At 37.4% G+C, this 17,932-nt stretch overlaps 2 protein-coding genes across 3 annotated transcripts in view; one reads left to right on the forward strand and one right to left on the reverse strand.

Moving 5' to 3' along the window:
* paqr7a (progestin and adipoQ receptor family member VII, a) overlaps positions 1-6,389 on the reverse strand; it is a 65,009-nt gene extending 58,620 nt beyond the window's left edge. The window contains exon 1 of one of the 2 annotated variants that reach the window (XM_048201984.1): positions 6,312-6,389. In XM_048201984.1, coding sequence (XP_048057941.1) covers positions 6,312-6,357 — 46 coding nt within the window. In that variant the 5' untranslated portion in view covers positions 6,358-6,389. The remainder of the gene's footprint in view (positions 1-6,311) is intronic. The other variant, XM_048201983.1, reaches the window with a different exon arrangement.
* tpbga (trophoblast glycoprotein a) lies at positions 570-6,972 on the forward strand. Its single transcript, XM_048201985.1, has 2 exons — positions 570-2,844; positions 3,763-6,972. Exons 1-2 carry the CDS (start codon positions 2,579-2,581, stop codon positions 4,610-4,612), a joined length of 1,116 nt encoding a protein of 371 aa, XP_048057942.1. The 5' UTR covers positions 570-2,578; the 3' UTR covers positions 4,613-6,972.
* Positions 6,973-17,932: the final 10,960 nt, after the last annotated feature.

A 17,932-nucleotide genomic window follows, 5' to 3' on the forward strand; every position in this document is an offset into this window, starting at 1 on the left:
ACAACATTAAGATTGAACCACTGCAGTCACGTTGACTATTTTAACTATGTCTTTAATACCTTTCTGGAATGTGAATGTGGTAATTACGTTGCTTTCCATGGGGGATTTAAAAACAAACCTCTCGGATTTCATCAAAAATATCTTAATTTTGCTCAGAAGATGAACGAAGGTCTTATGGGTTTGGAACGACATGAGGGTGATTACTTAATGAATTACAATCAGAATAAACCATTGTTCTAGCAAGTATACTAGATTATTACCATAGCCGTACACTGTTCATGGTTTCTAAACAAGAACTGCTTTAAAGGATTAGTTCACAATTAGTTCAATATGCTTACATATGTCCTATGCCTTCCATATTCAACTTACGAAAAAAGTGTAACTGATGTCGCATCATAATTCGTAAGTTGAATACGGAAGGCGTTCTGGCGAAAGCTAGATATTTTACTTTACAAACGCATCGCTTCGCTTCAGAAGGCCTTTATTAACCCCTCGGAGCTGTGTGGAGAATGTTTATGATGGATGAATTCACTTTCTAGAGCTTCATACTCGTTGGTCCCGTTCACTGCCATTATAAAGCTTAGATGTGTCAGGATATTTATTAATATGGCTTGAGAGTGAGTAAAGCTTGGGGTATTTTTCATTTTAAAGTGAACTAATCCTTAACAGGTGTGCATATATTGGATATTTTACAACAATCACTGCCTTATTAAAAAATGTAGAGACTATATGAGTTCTCTTTGATACCTAGTTTTTTTGTGAATTTTATAATTTAAAAAAAGTAGCACAGTTTTGACTCAAGATAAATAGTATGACTTAAGATGCATGCATTTTCAGAATGTTTCAAATGTTATCGTGTGCTCCTTTGAACTGTTGCCCTGGAAACATTTAATTGCGCTAGAGAACAAATGACTGACTCAGCAGGCAAAAGAACAATGTGTTGAATTCATAGCTTATTGTCCCCCTGCACTTCAACAGACCCCCGCCGAGTTCAAAGGATGAGGAGTCCTGTGGAGTGGGATATCAGATCAATGTTCCCAACTTCTCCATTCAAAAACATTGAACTGGATTAATCTTAAGAAAATCTGGTCAGAAATCCGAAACCAATAACACTGACCTGAAGAAGCTCTACAGTGCTGTGCTTTTCATCCAGTCAGTATTTAAAGGCCCCTACGTAAGCTATGATTTGACCTCTTCCACTATTTTAAACAAAGATCATATTCAAATAATAAATCATAATTAATTCAATAATTTTTAATGGTTAAAGTTTTTTCTGGTCTTACACAATTTCCAAAAGCAGAATTTGTTACTGTGCACTGTAAAAAAATATATATTTTCATGATTTATTATCACAACAGTTTTTTTCTTTTGTCAAATCAACTTCAATAATTAATGTGGTTCCGATAACATAATATTTTAAGTTTCTGTTGATTGAACCAATTACCCATTGTATTAACTAAAATTTTTTATTTCAGTGAACTCAAAATTTTAATGCAACCAGGTACCTTTATTTTAAGTTAAATCAACAATTGTTTTATTTGTGATAACGCAATGAAACATCCCAAATTGTGCATACATAATTTTTGAACAGACTGTGATACAATTAATTTAACACATGCAAAACAAAAGAGAACCAATGGATTATTAATAACTGATTATGTTGTAGTTGATGTATGCTTTTTCCCATGAGCTTTTTGTTTTTCTATGCATTTTTTGCATATTAAAATAAAACCTGTAGTAGTGTACCCCTTTTTTGCTAAATAATTTGTCAGATAAATCTTACCAAGTTAATTTTTCTTTTGATGATTTAATCAAACTTGTAAGATCACTAAAAACAAATTATTATGCCAATCCCCTCCTGACATCACTTTTGGCCTGTATATAAATGCCCCCTTTGAAAGTTTACTGAGGCCCCCTAGTGGGCCCCACCCCCTAATTGAGAATCACTGCTCTAGTGTAACATTAATAACTTTGCCAGTCTCTTAAGAACATTCAGCCACATAAACCTTTGCAGAGCCTACAAGGAACTTTTGAGCAACCGTTTTTAAGTTTCAAGTGTGTATTGACACTTGCAAATTGGAGACCTTGAGCTATAGTACTGAAGAAAAAGATGGACTAAACTGAGAGATCTTGGATTGTCATAATCTTTTGATGAGCTTTAATCACCATTAATTAAGCCTATCAATCACTATGAAGAGTGTGAGATGTAAGTGATCCTAGTATCGGTCTATATGGTGAAGTGAAGGGGGAGAGGTGCGAGTCCAAAGCTCCTCCCAGCTGATTGTTGAGAGCAGGAGTGATTCAGTCCCATTGTTTGAGAGGAGCGGATCAAACGCCCCACACAGAGAACCTCCTTTTCTCATGGAAATAAAGTGTCTGCCTCTCATTCATACATGAGTTTCTCTAATGCAAAGAAGTCGAGCACGCAGGGAGACTACACACTATTGAGTGAAGTTACGAGCACGCGAGACTGAAGTCTTGGAGAGACACTTTGGAGAAGAGGAACCCTGGACGCTCACGCACGCTAAATGAGGTTATTTATTTAGTGAGATTGATGAGGTATTGCTGATATTTTACCATGTTTGCCCTTGGACGGTGCGCGCTTGTTTTTGGACTGCTGTGCGCTGGGCTCTCCGCGGGCGCATCGGTATGTCCAGCCGGCTGCGAGTGTTCAGAACCCGCGCTGACGGTCAAATGCGTTTCTAAAGATCTGCGGGACATACCGACCGGCATCCCGAGCTACACCAGAAACCTATTCATCACTGGAAACCACATCAGTCAGATCGGACGCGAATCTTTCCAGGGACTGGATAACGTGACAAATTTGTCATTGTCCAACAACAGGTAAAGTCAATGATATGCATCTGAAGCTACATCTAATTCATAAAATGCCACGTTAACCACTGTTAAAGTCATGGTGAATTAATATGGGATCTCCTTCAAACTTTGTAAGAAGATTTCTATCATTTTAAGGACAGTGAAGACAATCTAAGTTACCTGTTTAGGTATTTTGGTAGAAACTGATGGTAATTTTTCAAAAGAGAAAGCTCAGATCGCTTTAATATGTTTAATGTGTGTACAGGTTTTATTGACCCTCAGATATTTTTTAGCTTGTGTTTTATTTTTACATGAGCCAGATTCTATACATTGTGCTGCAAAATTTATGACCTAGTAAAACAGGTTTATGAAGAAATTATCTTATTAATCAAGGATGTGATCACATGGGTCTATCCAGGACCAGATGTGAAAATGCCATCATAATATTGAGTGAATGTATCCCCCACAATTGTTTTATTCAGAAAGTTCCCCAAAAGAAGGTTTAAACAGTGTTAATAGGAAAACTGCACCTAAAAATCTTTCTGTAAGTAAATGATTTATCATGTTGGCGTTATCTTCTTTTAAATATGTTTATCAGTTTATATGCATTTTCAATAAAAACTAGTTTTACCATTTTTACCATCAAAATAAGATGCTGACATGGCTTAAAACAAACAAATAAATAAGCCCCCATAATATCAGTGGTAGTTCTGACCCTGCAACTGTACTCTTAAAAATAAAGGCTCTTTATTAGCCTTGATGGTTCCATTAAGAACCTTTAAAATCCATGGAATCTTTCCATTGCACAAAAGGTTCTTTAGATTATTAAAATGTTCTTTTTTAAGCCCTGTTCACTGAAAGGTTCTTTGGGGAACCCAAAATGTTTCTTCAGTGGCATCAATGACATAAACCACCTTTTGGAATTGTTCATTTTTCTCTGTCCAGGATCTCTGAGGTGAAGTCTCACACATTTTCTAACTTGCGGAGCCTCAGATCGCTGGACCTCAGCAATAACCAGCTGGCCATCATCCATCCTGAGGCGTTCACTGTCCAGACCCGTATGTTGAGGGAGCTCAACCTCAGTCGGGCTCTCTACAACCACTCATCTGTCATTGATTTAGCCACCTCTCTTCGCTGGAGTACCTTGAGTGACCTGCTGGGGCTGGACCTGTCCAGTAATGGCCTTGTCTACCTGCCCCCCGGCATCTTTTGCCATCTTGTCGGCCTGCGGCGCCTTCACCTTGCCAACAACTCTATAGTGTCCATACATAACGGCACATTCACAGGACTGGATCACCTTCAGGAGCTCGATCTCACCCATAATGCCCTCAGGACTTTGCGTGAAGAGGCTCTGAAAGAGCTGGAGCAGTTGCGTTCGGTAAGGCTCCACTTGGCGGAGAATCCTTATACCTGCACATGTGACATCGAGCCTTTTGCCACCTGGCTGAACGACTCAAGAGTGCATGTAGAGGACATTGAACGCCTGACTTGTGCGTTCCCTGTTTCGTTGCAGAACACATCGCTATTGACGGTGGGCGAACTGGAGTTGGGTTGCCATAAGGCAGGAGAGGGCGACAACCTAGCACTGCAGACCTCCTACGTATTCCTGGGTCTTGTGCTGGGATTTGTTGGTCTCATGTTTCTCTTTGTGCTTTATCTGAACCGCAAAGGTATTAAGAAGCGCATCTACGACATGCGTGACGCATGCCGGGAAGTCTGGGAAGGGTACCACTACCGATACGAGATCGACTCCGATCCCAGATTGTCGCAGTTTTCTACAACAGCCGATGTGTGATCAGACATGAACTCTTCCCAAACTACGCTCCTCATATGAACTTGTTTTCTATTGCATTTATACTTGGAAAATGCCCGTATGTGATGCGAACATGTAGACATATTTAAGTAGGCACATTTCTTGTGGAAAGCATGTACTGCCTGTCTTGTCGAAGCCTTTATAACAAGCACACCTCCCCCTCAAGTCTGCACAGAATTGGCCCCAAGATGCATTTGCTTCTCAATCATCATGGGATGTTTGAGGATTAGCCCAATAAAGGGGCAGAAGCCATAAAGCAACTCTGACCACCACCAACAAACCCCCCCACAAATCTCCATTGTCCTGTACTGGAATATTGCCCACCTCTTTAGTGCTCAAGTGCCTTGTTTATTGGATTTAAGGGGCTGACCAGCTTCAAAAAGGGACAACTCTCATATATATATAGATATATAAATGCATACTGTGCTGTTTGTGGAGTTTTGAGGACTGTTTTATTGCATGCTTGTGCGGCTGTTTTTATGGAAGCATATGCAGTTCTAGTGTCGGACCCTGAGCAACAGAATTAGCAGCCTTCTATGGTCCTTTCTGTCCCTCTATCCACAGGGAGTCTGTGAAGAATGTGCCGGATTTTCTCTCCAAAAGCATTCCAGCAGGAGGATAACCTCCTCTAAGCTCTAGAAGGAGGATCTTTTAAAGAAAGAGACCCAGTTTGCTGAAATCTCCGGCTGCTTTTTTTTCCCGTTCAAAAGAGACGTTTGCTTTGTTTTTATTCCACTCATTTTTATTGTCAGAATGATGAGAACCAGCCCTTATGAGGGCCGCTGAGCGAGACCCCTCCTCCGTGAAGCCTGTTCGCTCTTTGAAGACTCAGTCTGGCTCAGTTCCTCATATGTTCCCCAGCTTTTTCTGTTTAAGGGACTGTTACGGTGATAAGATACAGATGAAGCTGGGGCCATTGTGCTGAAGGGTCTCATGCTCTATTTTTTGAGTACTGTTTCCAAATGTGTAAGACTGAAAAGAAATATGCTTGATGTGTTGTGCCAGTGTGCTGCACTTGTGTTTGGATAACATGGTTTTATGCAGCATATGTTTGTCAAAAGACTATTTAGTCTTTGAGTGAATCTCACATAGACCAGCAATTTCTTGTTTAAATTAATTCGTATTTCACCTTATGAAAAGAAAAAAATAAATATTTTGCATAACCGAAAGACAATTTTTTTTTTTTTTGCATTGTGACTTATGACAATTACGTTTCTCTCTTTCTCTCTACATATATATAATATTGATATATAATATTGATATATATTGTGAAGTAGTATAAGTAACACCGTGTCCTAACCAGACGCAACGCAACACCGCGACACGCGATAAAAGTATCTTTTCCATGTAAATATGGAGTTTTTGTCCTAACCAGCAACACAAAGAATGGCAATGATAATATCAGGTACCGTTTATGTGCTTTATTTAATGTTAAATGCGTCTAATATGAGTTTGAATATCATTCTGTGTTCCCAGCTTTTTAGCTGCAATGAAAACAACACTGGCTAATTCACCTCAGATCTTGAAAATAAATAAATGAGCACAAGTCAACTCAATGCGAACAAACAAGTGTGCTCTATCAAAAAGATTGTTTCAGTCACTCCGTTTGTACTTTAAATAATGTTTAAATGAATAATGTTTGAATAAATATTTATGAATGAACTATGAACTATGCACTTACCCATTTCATCGTGTCTGCTGTGCTCTTGCCAAGAGAGCCCGCCCATACTCTCTTCTGATTGGCTGTGGGTTTTGATTGATTTTTATCGCTTCTCATTGTCGCGTCGCGTCTAGTGTGGACTGGAATCTTATCACATCGCGTGTAGTTATGACACGGTGTAAGTCATGGTAGTATTTGTTCTGAATATAATTATCGTTTGTTTTATTATTGTGGAGGATTTTCTTAACCGTCATAGTGTCACAGTGCGAAAAAATATTTGTGAAAATGAAATTAAAATCAGTGAAAATGAACATATATTGTGAGATTCACCCATGTCCGCAATGTTTTCTATTGAGAACATTATGGTAAAAACATCATATCTTTGCTTCAGAAATTATGATATGAAATTTGAAATTGGGCCGTCTTCCATTGTACTTTCATAGCTTTCTACTCATGTATTATTCATTATATTCAAATTAATCTTTCCATAAAGAGATAAGGAAAACCGTTTAAGTGGGATGCCAAAAGCAAAATGTTTACTCATGAATTTATCAGGTATCAAGTGCAAAACAACTCTTGCGTGGATGTGTCATGCATCGCATGGACAAATAATTGGTCTTTCTTCAGGGCAGAGTTTATTTTGCATGCTAAAAAATAAAGGTTTTTACATTTTAAATTTAAATTAGTCTCCATCTTGAGTCTTGTTGGTCAGAAAGATGTTTGTGGTTTCATGTTGTGGTATCCTGTTCTTTGAGGGATAGCTCATGGATAATTCTCCTTTATTTTACAAAAGGAATTATTCATGACAAACTTTACTAATTTCAAAGGAAATATCTCACTATCAACGTATCTCACAAATTACTCCAAGTTTTCCCTTCATTTTGAGTACCTTATTGTATTATCCTTCAAATCAATCCAAATGAAACTGCATATTGCAGAATGAACTCAGTGAAAATGCGTTATACGTTATAATGTTGATGCTTTAATATTATTCTCCCTCATAACAAAAGGACTTTACCAAGAGCTTGCAGGGCATCAGAGGTGTTTCATAACTGATAATAACTGTGAGCAGGCTTAGTCGCATTTTACGGCTGCAAATCTCCACATGCAATATGTTATTGGAAACACATGAGTTCAGCAAATGTATGATAATCAGCTACAGTATAAAGTTGTATGTAAAGCCTCATTGAAAATCATCTGTGGTTCAGAGCAAGGCTCTGTGTCTTAATTTAAAACATCTAAAAACATTTTAATGAACATTTTAAGTCAGCCTTCTACCATAAGTAAATCAGATTAGTTCACATTGGCAGCAATCTGGAGAAAAAAAGTCTTATTTTCAATGCGAGTTGGCAATTCGAGGTGACTTAAAGGGATAGTTCACCCAAAAATGACAATTCTGTCATCATTTATTCACCCTCAAGTTGTTCCAGACCTGTAAAAATGTCTTTGTTCTGTAGAACACAAAAGAAGATATTTTGAAGAAAGTTTGTAACCAGGCTCCTTAGCGGCACCATTGACTTAGTAGGGAAAAAAATACTATGTAAGTCAATGGTGCCCAAAACTGTTCAGTTTCCCACATTCTTCAAAATATCTTCCTTTGTATTCATCAAAACAAAGAAATGTATACAGGTGTGGAACAACCTGAAGGTGAGTAAATGATGACAGAATTGTCATTTTTGGGTGAACTATCCCTTTAAGCAACAGTTGATAATGTGAAAAAAAAAAAAAAAAAAATTGAGTTCAAGTTTATGCAAACACTAAACATTGACCAATGACCAAGTAATCTACTGCCAGTCAAGTGAAAACTGTACAGCAGTTTAAAGGAACACTCCACTTTTTTTGAAAATAGGCTCATTTTCCAACTAAAATGAAACGATTGATTTTTACTGTTTTCTAATCCATTCAGCCGATCTCCGGGTCTGGCGGTACCACTTTTAGCATAGCTTAGCATAGTTCATTGAATCTGATTAGACCGTTAGCATCTCGCTCAAAAATGACCAAAGAGTTTCAATATTTTTCCTATTTAAAACTTGACTCTTCTGAATTTACATCGTGTACTGAGACTGACAGAAAATGAAAAGTTGCGATTTTCTAGGCCGATATGGCTAGAAACTATACTCTCATTCCGGCATAATAATCAAGGAACTTTGCTGCCGTACCATGGGTGCAGCAGGCGCAATGATATTACGCAGCGCCTGTGACCCACTGTTTGCACAGGGAGTGTGCCTTGCAACCATGGAGACGTTTGTGAGAGACTCTGCATAATATCATTATTGAAACTCTTTTTTGAGCAAGATGCTAACGGTCTAATCAGATTTAATGAACTATGCTAAGCTATGCTAAAAGTGGTACCGTCAGACCCGGAGATCGGCTGAATGGATTCGAAAACGGTTTTAAAGTGTTCCTTTAACCTCTATATGTGTGAAGGCCCCTATACAATGAAGCGTTTTTATTGCTATTGCTTAATGGTATCTTGCCTGGTTATGACACAATGTTAGTATTGCTGATAGTGATGGCAGCATGAGAGCAGAAGTGAAGAGTTTACAAAGTATCTCTTTCCTCCAACAGCTCCCTGTGCAGAAGACCATGGTGGGCTTGTTAAAAACAAAGAAGAAATTTAGCCAATTAGTTATAAATTTATGGTTGTCCTAAGGCTCAGACCCACAAAAATTGCTATTTACCTGGCATCATCTGGCTGGACACCGCTGTGCCAAAGAACAGTAGTGAAGATTAATGTAATCTTCTCTCGGCCTCATGGTAAGCCTGCAGGCAAGACAAAATATCCCACGGCTCTAAATTTCATCTTGTTTGCGTCTGACTTTCAAGCAAACTAGCCTTTTAAGAACAAGAACAAAGAAATCCATGTTCATGTGACTGCTGTGCTGTGTATGAGACACACTTGTTTTATTTTCATAGTTTTATTCTTTCTTGATGGCCCTACGCTGTGGTTTTGCTGTTAAAAATGAAAGTGCCTTTGGGATGTTACAGAGAAATGCTGCTCTTTTTGCAATTAGTCATGTATTTGCAGACTCTAATGCTCTTTGGTTTAGAAACATCCTGGCACCATTAAGAGACATTTAGTGGATTGATATATGGGTTCATGAAATGAATCTGACATCTTTGAGGGATTCAAAACATTAAAGGCAAACCCACAACAGTCAACAGCGATTTAGTGGCAGCTGACTGTCTAGAGAGGCATTTTTCTCCTCAGGTTTCTTTCTTAACCTCAATTCCCACATCTAGCTTGTCTCTTCATTATGAATTCTTTAGTAAATAACTCTTTGTTACACTTCTTGTCTCTTTCCATATCTTTTATTTTCATTAAGAAATATATGACTCGTTTTATTACCCTCAGATACATGTGTGAGGGATTGAATATAACCCTAACCCTATATTAAACATCAGTTCATAACTCATCCTGCAGGAAAATTTTTGCCTGATGAATGGTAAAACGTAGGAAGAAATACCATAGACTTCTAAAGGAAAGTGTCAAGTCATATCTAGAGAGAGGTATTTATTACAGAAATACTTTAGCTAGTCCTAGACTAAAATGTATGTTTGAGCTGTTTTAACTGAAAGAAACTTGCACTGACATATCTTAGAATATGCCATTGTTTCGTCTCATAAGATGCACATCAGTAATGTTTTTGTTTTGTTTTTTGTTTTTTCCGAAGACATATAAAAGCTACTTAAATAGTTAAACTAAGGCCTAATCCTGGTTTAATAAGCCCTGTCTGTGAAACCAGGCCAATATGTTTTTATTTCATAATCACATCGATTGTCTTTGAAATATGGTTAAAGTGTACTGCAGAATGTACTGACAAGCATTTTTGGTAAACTAAAATATACTTTAAAGCTGCAGTCTGTAACGTTTTTTGGATAAAAATGATCCAAAATCAATTTTTGAGCAAGTACATAACCAGCCAGTGTTCAAAACTATCTCCTTACCTTAGCCAATTCACAATGGTAAGCTTGTAATAATGTTTTCTAATTCAAATGGTAGTGGTAGGTTTCCGCGGGAAATTCAAGCTTGCCGCCGTTCGTCTTTGCGTCATTATGCAATCTCAGCTAGTAGGCTATATGGCATGTGAGGATGCTGCATGTGACGGATCATTTATAGCCTTTTCTCACAGCAGCCGGTATAATTAACCCTTAAATGCATACCTCGGGTCTTTAGTGACCCGGGACATCATTCACTACCCTCCTCCTCGTTCATTTTTTAAAGTTAGACATCAACCTTCTTGGTATTCCTCAATTAATTCATTATAAAGAATATAACAAGAAAAAAAAATCATAAAATTATAAAAGAATGCATTTTTTTTATTCATTTTTTGTAAAAATTAAATAGGGTCACTAATGACCCGAGGTGTGTATGAGTGTACGTATATTTTTTCTGCACAACAATAATTGAATCTTAGATGATGGAATAAGTGCAATTCACCTTTATTCCACAAGGTGGCAATGTCTGATACAAAATGTTGAAGTGACGACTCATTCAGACAGAAAACGAAATAATAAGAAAAACATGAAATGGCTCAGCGATTTACTGCAGAGCAAGCAGTGAACGCAATCAAATATGACTGTAACTGTTACTGGATGGATCTGGTGAAGCTGTTAGCGATCGAAATATTGATTTTGAATATGCTGAAAATTATATAGTTTTGAGAATACGTTTGAGATCGCGAATGGGCTCATTTGTGACCTCAAACATAAAACTAGCCTATTATTTGCTGAATTTACTGGGAAATGAGCTCTGACGAGGACAGTGGTGATGGCATAAAACATCTGCTCAAACAGAGCCTTTTCAAGCTCCAAAAGGTAACAAAATATGATTTATTGTTACTCTAATATCAGAGGAGTTTTATATTATCGCGATAGGTAGAGATCCTTCCGTGTTAGATATAGATCCGGGTCGATAAAGACCCGAATATGTAAGAATGATTGGCGAAACAGTCATGCATTTAAGGGTTAAATTTATAATTTTGATTGCGGATTGACATATTAACATTAGAGATTAGACTGTACAGAGAGTATAATCTACAGGTAACGCTAATACACACTAAATACACAGAGTCACGCAATGCTTGCACGGTTTGATGTGATATGAGCTAACTGCAGAGGTGTAAAGTACTTGAGTAAATGTAATTGGTTACTGTACTTAAGTATCTTTTTTGCTACTTTGTAGTTGTACTGAGTATCAAATATATTGGCAACTTTTACACTCTACTTCACTACATTTTTGAGCAAGTAAATGTACTTTTTACTCCACTACATTTGTGATGAGTAATGCAATTACAAATTACATTTTTCATGGCAGCTACATTTTTCTGCAGCAGTTTGTTTCTGATATAAAGAAGCGATATCGCCATCTAAGGGCATTTAAGGTACTATATCTTGTGCGTTTTGCCTTCACTCACTTGTTTTATTTATCCGCTATATTGACAAGACCGTTTTGAAGGATATTGGTTACTTATGGCCTTTTTGTGCACTTGAGACTTGACTGAGACTTGAGAGTTTGTAGACGTTTAAAAGGTTGTTGTGTCGACCTTGATTTATTGCAACATTGAGGTGTTAAATTTTATTTTGATTTTAGAAAATAAACTTGCATTTCTCATCTTACAAATGAATTGTTTCTTATTTTCACTGGCATGTCTCTCAGATGTTGAGGACTAGTGCATCTCTGAGCCTACATTCAGCATGAGTAAAATACTTAAGTACTGTTAAAATCAGATACTCTAAGACTTTTACTCAAGTTGTATTGGAATTGATTACTTCTTGTAGTGGAGTCATTTTTGATGTAAGGTATCAGGACGTTTACTCAAGTATGGTTTTCAGGTACTCTTTACACCTCTGGCTATGCAAGCGTTAGATTTAATCACCATTGGTAGCGTGATTTATTGTAATGCTTTTTTTTCCCAGTTGCTCAGAACAACTTTTCCAGTGAAAATTCTTATTTTGATCATACTTCCAAGACTACAATCTGTGACTCCAAAGTACATTAAAAACTTGTGCAGTGACTGACAGCCACACATTCTCCTCAAAACATTAGATTCATCCGCGCTGAGGAGCCATGTAGATGCACAACCCACTTCCACAAATAACTGCAATTGTAGGTTTCAAACAGAGATGGCGACAAAGAGGCAAAACTTACGGACTGCAGCTTTAATGTATGTAACTATTTAAGAAACAGTCATGAAAGTGACCTCTTAAAGTATAAGTGGCCTTTTATTTCATAAATATTATATTATCTGCAAGTACAAAAACTATATTTTGAAGTACACTACAAGAGAACATTCAATACAATTAAGTGCACTTCTTTTCACAAAGGCATTCATCTAAAAAGCACCCACAATAATTCCCCAGTGACCACCCACAACAACAATGCATTGAGTTTTGCGCAAGGAAACACTGCTCTCCAGAAAATTTCAAAATCTAGCTCATTTTATGTCTTCAGTGAGACTTATGTTGTAAATCAAGTGATTTCATTGTGGTTTTAGCAAGATTGCATGATGTTTCTGTACATGCTAAGTTAGTTGAATAGATCATTTTGCCTTTTGCCTCTCTCTCACACACACACACACATAAAGCATCTAGTTCTCTCCACAGCACTAATTATCAGCTTGTGCTGTTTATTCAGGTTTATCTATTTGCTTATTTCAGTTGTCCAACCAGCCCAATGACAACAGGCAGCTATAAAGGTCCTACTCCCAGCGGCGGTGCGCCATTGTCCAACTGTTGGCTGAGCTTTGGCAAACGATTGTATTTTGAAAGCTTTACTAAACGGGGGTTTATTATAGCTGGAGGTACAGCCAATGCAGTGTCTGCTCCATTTATCACTTTCAATTAGGGGTAACAATCAACTCACACTCATACACACACCAGTATGCACCTGCTTACACAAACACACACTCCCAGCCAAGCACACACACAATGATGGATGTGCTGCTATATGCTACATACCAGTTGTGCTTTTCCTCACGTGGCCTTTTCATGTATAATAATATAATCTCAGCAAATAAAGTTGAAGGTATTATTGCAGCATTCTATATTGAGTAATGTGTTGTGGTGAAAGACACAGGATTTAATAAAAGTCAATAAATCACGATTATTGCTCACTAGCATGAAGTAGGAACCATAACAGGCTTTCAGAACTCTCTATGATGCAGAGATTTCATGGCCCATCAGGTGAATCTCATGAAGAAATGTTCAAGTAATGTTTCACCCCAACATAAAAAAGAAAAAAAATATCAATATTTAGCATAAATGAAGCCTATATGTGTTATTTGTGTAATTCCCAATATTCTCAATGAAGATTCTCATTACTGTAATACAGTAATTTTTGATTGTTCTGCAGTAAAAATAGTGTAGTAGGCTGCATCGATTTTTAATTTTTTTTTAATTCAACATAATCAGTACAAATTTAAAGGAACACTCCACTTTTTTTTTGAACATAGGCTCATTTTCCAACTCTCCTAGAGTTAAACAGTTGAGTTTTACCGTTTTCGAATCCATTCAGCTGATCTCCGGGTCTGGCGGTACCACTTTTAGCATAGCTTAGCATAGTTCATTGAATCTGACTGGACTGTTAGCATCTTGCTCAAAAATGACCAAAGAGTTTCAATATTTTTCCTATTTAAAACTTGACATTGTGTACTAAGGCAGACGGAAAATGAAAAGTTGCGATTTTCTAGGCTGATATGGCTAGGAACTATACTCTCATTCTGGCGTAATAAACAAGGAACTTTGCTGCCGTACCATAATATCGTAATATCATTATATCATAATATTGTAATATCATCTGCGTAATATCATTGCAGCAGGCGCAATGATATTACGCAGCGTCTCTCACAAATGTCTACATGGTTGCAAGGCATGCTCTCTGTGCAAGCAGGGGGTCACAGCCGGTGCATAATATCATTGTGCCTGCTGCACCCATGGTACGGCAGCAAAGTTCCTTGATTATTACGCCGGAATGAGAGTATAGTTTCTAGCCATATCGGCCTAGAAAATCGCAACTTTTCATTTTCCGTCGATCTTAGTACACAATGTAACTACAGAAGAGTCAAGTTTTAAATAGGAAAAGTACTGAAACTCTTTGGTCATTTTTGAGCGAGATGCTAACGGTCTAATCGGATTCAATGAACTATGCTAAGCTATGCTAAAAGTGGTACCGCCAGACCCGAAGATCAGCTGAATGGATTCGAAAATGGTAAAACTCAATCGTTTAACTCTAGGGGAGTTGGAAAATGAGCCTATTTTCAAAAAAAGTAGAGTGTTTCTTTAAAGCTGATCTAATTTAAAACAATGAAACAGTTCGGTTTACTTAAAATATGTCAGTTCTGTGAACTCAAAAGAAAAATAAAGTGCTAAATATTATAATAAAAGTTAATATGCCTGAACTTATTAGTTTAAGTTTGTCCCACTTAAACCAATTAATTATTTTCACCGTTAGGGTTTACAGTGTATGAATGTAATCTGGACGTACTACATTTGCCATGTTGCCCTTATCATGTGACCTACCAGCGTCAGTTGCGTTGCGTCACCGCCATTCACAAATCCTCTTCCGTTGTCTCATGGGATAGTAAAGTGTCCATTGTATGTATGCACACTTTAGAATCTTGCTGGAAGAAGTAGGTCATCCAGGTACTTTTTGACTACCTATTTTATGAGTACTGTGAATTCAGACACATGCTGTTTTTTGCCTACTATATAGTAGGGAATTATGCGATTTCGGATGCAGCCCAGGTTTGCTACTTGCTAACCGGTTCCAGGTGTTGTTTGCAGGAGGGTCATTCTTATTCTAGAGATTCTTATTGTCCATTTGATTGGACAAAAATTTGTGTCGTGCAGGTCAGGATGAGTCATCGATATTTTTTCTGAAAGAAGAAATCTGTACATTTTAAATGCGTATAAAGTGAATTTGGTCAACATGTAGGAGTACAGTAGCATACAGATGATCCCAAAGCTAACAGACATGGACTAAAAGACACAAAACTCTAATACTGATTCGTGGGGCCTTTATTTTATTCTTTATTTTATACTAAATATAATTTATTTTCTATTGTGATTTAATGTGTTAATGAAATCTGAAAGACAATGAGTCAATAAATCAAGAGTATTGTTTGCAAGCATAAATAAGGAACTTTGACATGTTTGCAAAACCCTCTATGACACAAGCCTGGCTTCTTCATGGCCCCTCACACAAACAAAGAGGCGTAATGAAGGACTGGTTTTCAAATTAAAAGCAAATGCATGTAGAACCCAGTGACCTCGCATCCAACAATAGGAAAATGTCTCTGGTATCCCAAACAACAAAAGAGCCATCAAAAGCTCTTTGATCTCCGAATGCATCCATCCTGCGTTCCCTTAATGCAGTACAGTCAGAAATTATATCATCCCTCTGGGTTTTCCCTACCCTCTGCCCAGCTGTGGGTGCTGTTATGTGGGTTTGTTTCTTGTGTTGCCTCCCTGTCTGTTGGTGTGTCCTACTAGCAGGACTTGGAAAACTTCTCGTTGTTTAGTTCCAGCCATCGTCTCTGGGAGAAAAATGCCATTGGTGGGGTTATGACATTGCGTGGTTTTGAATACAGCATATATGCGAGTAACAGTTGATGATAAATACTTTCATTGCAGGATGTGAAGCAGTGTCCACAGTATCACGGCATGTTATCTTTCGACATTGTATTTTCTGTATGTGACTCAAAACCACAGTTTTTTTTTACAATCCTGTAACAAAACTGTTAGCACTGATCTTTACAGAACTATCCCTCATAGTTCAAAACACTTACACTATGTCCTATGCCTTCCGTATTCAACTTACGAAAAAAATGTAACAGACATGCCTCATTGGCCCCGTTCACTGCCATTGTAAAGCTTGGACGTGTCAGGATATTTATCACATGGATATTTATCACATGGTCAGTGTTTAGGATTTACATTTAGGATTTACGATCGAATTTACTTACAAGTGTCTCGAGTCTTGAAATGTCGCACACTGCACTCACAAAAAAATTGATAATTCATAAATATAACACCATTTTAACATTTTTCCCTAATTCAACTTAAAAACTGAAGTTCAGTTGCTGCCGTAGATTGTCTGTACAAGCCAATTTCAACTTTTTAAAATCTTGTCTAGTTGAATTTTGTATAACCTTAAAAACGGTTAAAGGATTAGTTCACTTTTAAATGAAAATTACCCCAAGATTTACTCGCCCTCAAGCCATACTAGGTGTATATGACTTTCTTCTTTCTGATGAACACAATCGGAGTTATATTAATAAATATCCCGACATGTCCAAGCTTTATAATGGCAGTGAATGGAGCAAATGAGTCGCGTCAGTTACGTTTTTTTCGTAAGTTGAATACAGAAGGCGTAGGACGTAGCGTAAATGTTTTGAACGGCGAGAGGTGTTACACTTTCTTCGTAAGTTGAATACGGAAGGCGGTCTGGCAGAAGCTAGATATTTTACTTTATAACTTGTTAAATATGGATATTTTTCTTACACAAATGCATTGCTTTGCTTCAGAAGGCCTTTATTAACCCCCCAGAGCCATGTGGAGTACGTTTATGATGGATGGATGTGGATGGAGACACTTTCTTGAGCTTCAAACTCGTTGGCCCCCTTTCGCTGCCATTATAAAGCTTGGACGAGTCAGGATATGTATTAATATAACTCCGATTGTGTTCATCAGAAAGAAGAAAGTCATATACACCTAGGACGGCTTCAGGATGAGTAAATCTTGGGGTAATTTTCATTTTAAAGTGAACTAATTCTTCAGATTATTTTGATGAGTTAATGTCATGTCTTATTGATCATATCATTTTTTACAGTATACTTTGTGACTGAATCAATCTTTGTCATAGAATACTCTTTGAGTTCACAACGTTCTTGTTTCCTTTATTAAAGTATTGTCATTAGCTTATCAACATGCTAACATCAACTCTATCCCTGCATCAGAATATGCATACTTCCCCACTATATAGTAGGCAAAAAATAGTATGTGAAAATAGTAGTGTGTCTGAATACACAGTATTCAGAAAACTAAGTGAAAAGTACCCGGATGACCTACTACTTCCGGCGAGATTCTGAAGTTCACATCCAATGGATATTTTACTATATTTGTGAATGACAGTAAAGTGACGCAACTGATGCTGGTAGGTCACATGACAATGACAACATTACGAATGTATGTCCAAATTACATTTATACTACATTCATTCTATATAGAACATAGTTCATATACAAACCCGATTCCAAAAAAGTTGGAACACTGTACAAATTGAGAATAAAAAAGGAATGCAATAATGTACAAATCTCAAAAACTTATATTTTATTCACAATAGAATATAACATATCAAATCTGTGGTCATATCTGTGGTCAGACGAATCAAAATTTGAAGTTCTTTTTGGAAAACTGGGATGCCATGTCATCCGGACTAAAGAGGAGAAGGACAACCCAAGATGTTATCAGCGCTCAGTTCAGAAGCCTGCATGACGATGGTATGGGGTTGCATGAGTGCGTGTGGCATGGGCAGCTTAGACATCTGGAAAGGCACCATCAATGCTGAAAGGTATATCCAAGTTCTAGAACAACATATGCTCCCATCCAGACGTTGTCTCTTTCAGGGAAGACCTTGCATT

Source organism: Megalobrama amblycephala, linkage group LG9 (genome assembly GCF_018812025.1).
Source record: "Megalobrama amblycephala isolate DHTTF-2021 linkage group LG9, ASM1881202v1, whole genome shotgun sequence".
NCBI classification, from domain to species: Eukaryota; Metazoa; Chordata; class Actinopteri; order Cypriniformes; family Xenocyprididae; genus Megalobrama; species Megalobrama amblycephala.